This window comes from Coffea eugenioides, unplaced genomic scaffold (genome assembly GCF_003713205.1).
Source record: "Coffea eugenioides isolate CCC68of unplaced genomic scaffold, Ceug_1.0 ScVebR1_1585;HRSCAF=2461, whole genome shotgun sequence".
Taxonomy (NCBI): domain Eukaryota; kingdom Viridiplantae; phylum Streptophyta; class Magnoliopsida; order Gentianales; family Rubiaceae; genus Coffea; species Coffea eugenioides.
Genome location: NW_020861998.1, coordinates 1590 through 5227, shown reverse-complemented (window position 1 = coordinate 5227; position 3638 = coordinate 1590). Strand labels below are relative to the sequence as shown.

Genomic DNA, 3638 nt, shown 5'->3' with positions numbered 1-3638 from the left:
TGGTAGAAGAATTTGCTTGATTCTGATTTTGACTAGAATCCGTTAGATGGTAAGGGAAGCTATTCATCATCTTGTTTAAACTTTTTGACACCCGTAACTTTCTTCTGATCAATTTATAACAGACTATTGGGAATAAAATTAGTAACTTCTCTGCTTGATTTGTTGGATTTTAGATTGGTCTTTACATTATCCAAATTATCACACGCACTTATTAAAGATAAAGTGGCCAGCTAACGCATACGAAGAATATCGCTTTTTTTAGGAGAAAGTTGGAAAAATAAAAGAAGGCATCGTAATTGAAATCCTCAATGACTGGTGGGTGGCTAATATTAGTCCAGGTTAACGAAGTTGTATGTATAGCTTTGGAATCAGACATTCTTCAGTGAAAAGGCCCTTTCTTTCTATATATAAGAACTGGTTCCATCCTGCTATCACAACAAGTATTGAATCAGACATTATTCATTGATGGGCGGCGCTGTTGTGATCCAACTTGATCCTGTTAACGATAATACCCAATGAAAAAATTCTCACAATGATACACTCATATTTCTTTTTAAATAGACAGCCTTCCATTTACATGCCCAATTGGGTAAGAGTTACAATATGCATTTCGTTAGTGGTTGAGGAACCACATAAACCATATCCAAGGATGACGCAAAATGACAGTGAAAGAAACGAGAATGTCAAAAGCTTTTGCCTTTCTATATTCCCTTTCAGCATACTACCTTTAACAATCTTATTCATTCTTTTAATTCGTTTTTTACAGGAGGGTAATCAGCATAATGAATTTGAAAGAGAGTGCTGTTGAATTTTAGACAAAATTGCCTTCAATATTTTTAACCACTAAGCAACATTACTACTGAAATATGCTTGAAGAATATAACCAAGCCTCGTGTATAAAAATTCCTTCAAGACAAACGCTTACCATAAATAAATATTCAAGCTTGCTCTTCACAAGAGCGTATTCATTTTTCGCATGTTGTAGACATTTCAAACACCTGCATATAAGGTGTTCAGTCACTTCAACAACACTATACAGCAAGGCCAAGCTGCCAATTCAAAACTCACCCATCCAGGTTCTTTTCCTCACAAAAATTTCTAAAAGCACCACACGCATTCTTCACTCTTTGTGCACCTATGCTGTTAGAAGAGACATAATCCCTTGTCATATAGTCGAATTTTTCCACGACAGAAGACTAATCATCAAAAAATGCATTGTAATTTGCGTCAGTAGATGTTAATCTTGAAGTCAATTTAGTGGAGTTCAAAATTAGCTAGAGCAAAGACGTGGAATATAACCTAATTACAAAGAAGTGGTCCGTAATTTTTGGTTCTATTCTACTAGCTAGCCAGAAGCATATATGGAGGTAAAGAACTAAGAAAATTAAAAGTAAGGGAAGAAAACCAACAAAAAGGAAAACTGTTAGTATCTTTTTTTTTTTTTTTTTTTTTTACCTAGAACTGCTACCCTTGAATTGGTGGACATAAGCATCGACCTGCTTAAAATCCACAATTGGTTGTTGACTGTGCCATTGAAAAAACCAAATTAAACCTCAACTCAAAAATCAACCGAATAAAAGACTATTCATAGATAATCTTGAAAGGACTAATCAGGAAATGTAAAGATAGCTTACAGGGCAGTCGCCACATTGTTGAGAAGCTTCTCAGAATCCTCAAAGAAGAGGGACACCACTTCAACCACAAAATCCACGTCTTACAGCATCCAAGCGGGTGCTCTCTGTTTAATTTTTACATGCCCAAACCGGCTCACAAATCGATAGTAAAAATAAGTAAATTAGCCTACAATAAGCAATTCCATTTTCCTTCGTAGCATCCAATTGGGTTGCCTTTTCTCTCGTGATAATTCAGATGGCACAATCGTTCCAGGGTCCAAGCCTTCCAACCCAATCAAACTCCTTCCTTAGAATAGGAGAACCAAGGTCAGGTCAGCAAAACGAATGCAAACTTGAGCTCTCAAAGCTGCCATGTGGCAGCAAGTGAAAGCGCGTTGAACACGTTTAGGTAACTCCTTCAGTCCTAAGACGTCCTTAGGTGCACGGACATTTGCGTGCTTTCAAATTACACTTTACCCACTTGCCATTAGGTGATATTTCATGAAACCTCAGGTGAGAGAGACACTTCAGTCCTTAAAAAGGAACGCTAAATATTCGAACTGCATCCATCCTGCTATCGCAACAAGTATTGATGGCGGACGCTCTTGTGATCATGGTTCGCCATATCGGCCGATACCGATACGTATCGGCCGAGTCGTATCTGGAACGGAAGGGACCGGTACGATACCGATCCCCGAATTACGGATATCACCATATCCGCGACGACTCGCTCTGACTCGATCGATATTGACCGATTCGAATCCGTGATACATGATATCGGTCGATATATCCGAGTCAACTCGGAGTCGACTCCGATATTTTTTAAATTGTGTCTTTTTCAATATTTTCTAATTTTAGTAATTTTTTCAAAATTTTTGGAATCTTTAATGTGTTATAATGTTCATATCACCCAATATTCAACCGATATGCCACGACAGATGTAGAACAACTGAGACCGCGACGCGACCGCGACCCGTGATGGCGAACCATGCTTGTGATCCAACTTGATCCTGGTAACAATAATAATCTTGCCAACAACCCACGCAGGTCAGCTGGTCACTCATTTACATATTCTAATGATCCTTTTTGTACTTACAGAGCTTCGAATGCTGTTCAATCTTTAGCATGTCTTGGCTTCTGCACCATTATATATTGATGTCTAGTACTAGTACAACTAGATAGATTTGGACAGTCAGTCGTATATCATGAGAGAGTTTTATATACATAATAATGATGGGGCATGAATCTTGGCTATTTAAGAGACTTTGTGCATTTGAGATTCAGCACACTTTTTGCTCGGAGTGTGATTTGTATATTCTGTAGTTTCTTTGAATTCGTCTTTGGATGACCTCCTTTTGGCAAGCAAACATGATATTTTGCAATCTGATAATTGGAACTTCATGGGCAAGTGCATGTCTGTTTTTCAAGTACAAAGTCAAGAGGTTAGCTCTGTTCATATTAGCTCTGTTCTGTACAAAGTCTCGAGGCAATTGGTGCGCTGAGGTTGAACGCACTTTTGCCTGGGGAGACGGCGATGGTGTTTTGTTAACAATGGCAATACTTGTTGGTTTGCCTATGTTTATCTGGTTAAGCTTGAATATTATCAACCTTCGTTATTGGTTTAATTTTGATTAATTTTCTAGAACTAGTTAAGAACATTTTGACCTCTGTTTGAGTTGAGAGTTTCGTTTTCATAAGATTCGGACTTGTGTTTGTGTCAAGAACACTATAATGTGTATCATACATATGTGCACACATGCTTCTCATTAGGCTTGTTAGGTTACAAGTTTTGTTTTTGGTGTTTTCAAAAATAATAATAATAATAATAATTTTCAATGTGAATGAATTCGATTGAGACAACCTGGTTTGCCAGGGCTTCAAGGATGCTATTAAAAGTTATATAGTTATCTGACAAGGAAAGTCAAATGGCGTATTTTGTTTTGAGATTTTGAGTTATATGCTAGCAATCATGTCTTTGCTTTTGCAAATGTACTTCCAGGTTTGACTCTGGAGGACACATTAAGA

At 37.5% G+C, this 3638-nt stretch overlaps 1 protein-coding gene across 1 annotated transcript; it reads right to left on the bottom strand.

Moving 5' to 3' along the window:
* Positions 1 to 856: 856 nt before the first annotated feature.
* LOC113755569 (histidine-containing phosphotransfer protein 1-like) lies at positions 857 to 2677 on the bottom strand. The gene is made up of 5 exons (XM_027299541.1): positions 2536 to 2677; positions 1635 to 1713; positions 1456 to 1524; positions 1069 to 1140; positions 857 to 998 (listed from the first exon to the last, which is right to left on the bottom strand). Exons 1-5 carry the CDS (start codon positions 2675 to 2677, stop codon positions 857 to 859), a joined length of 504 nt encoding a protein of 167 aa, XP_027155342.1.
* Positions 2678 to 3638: the final 961 nt, after the last annotated feature.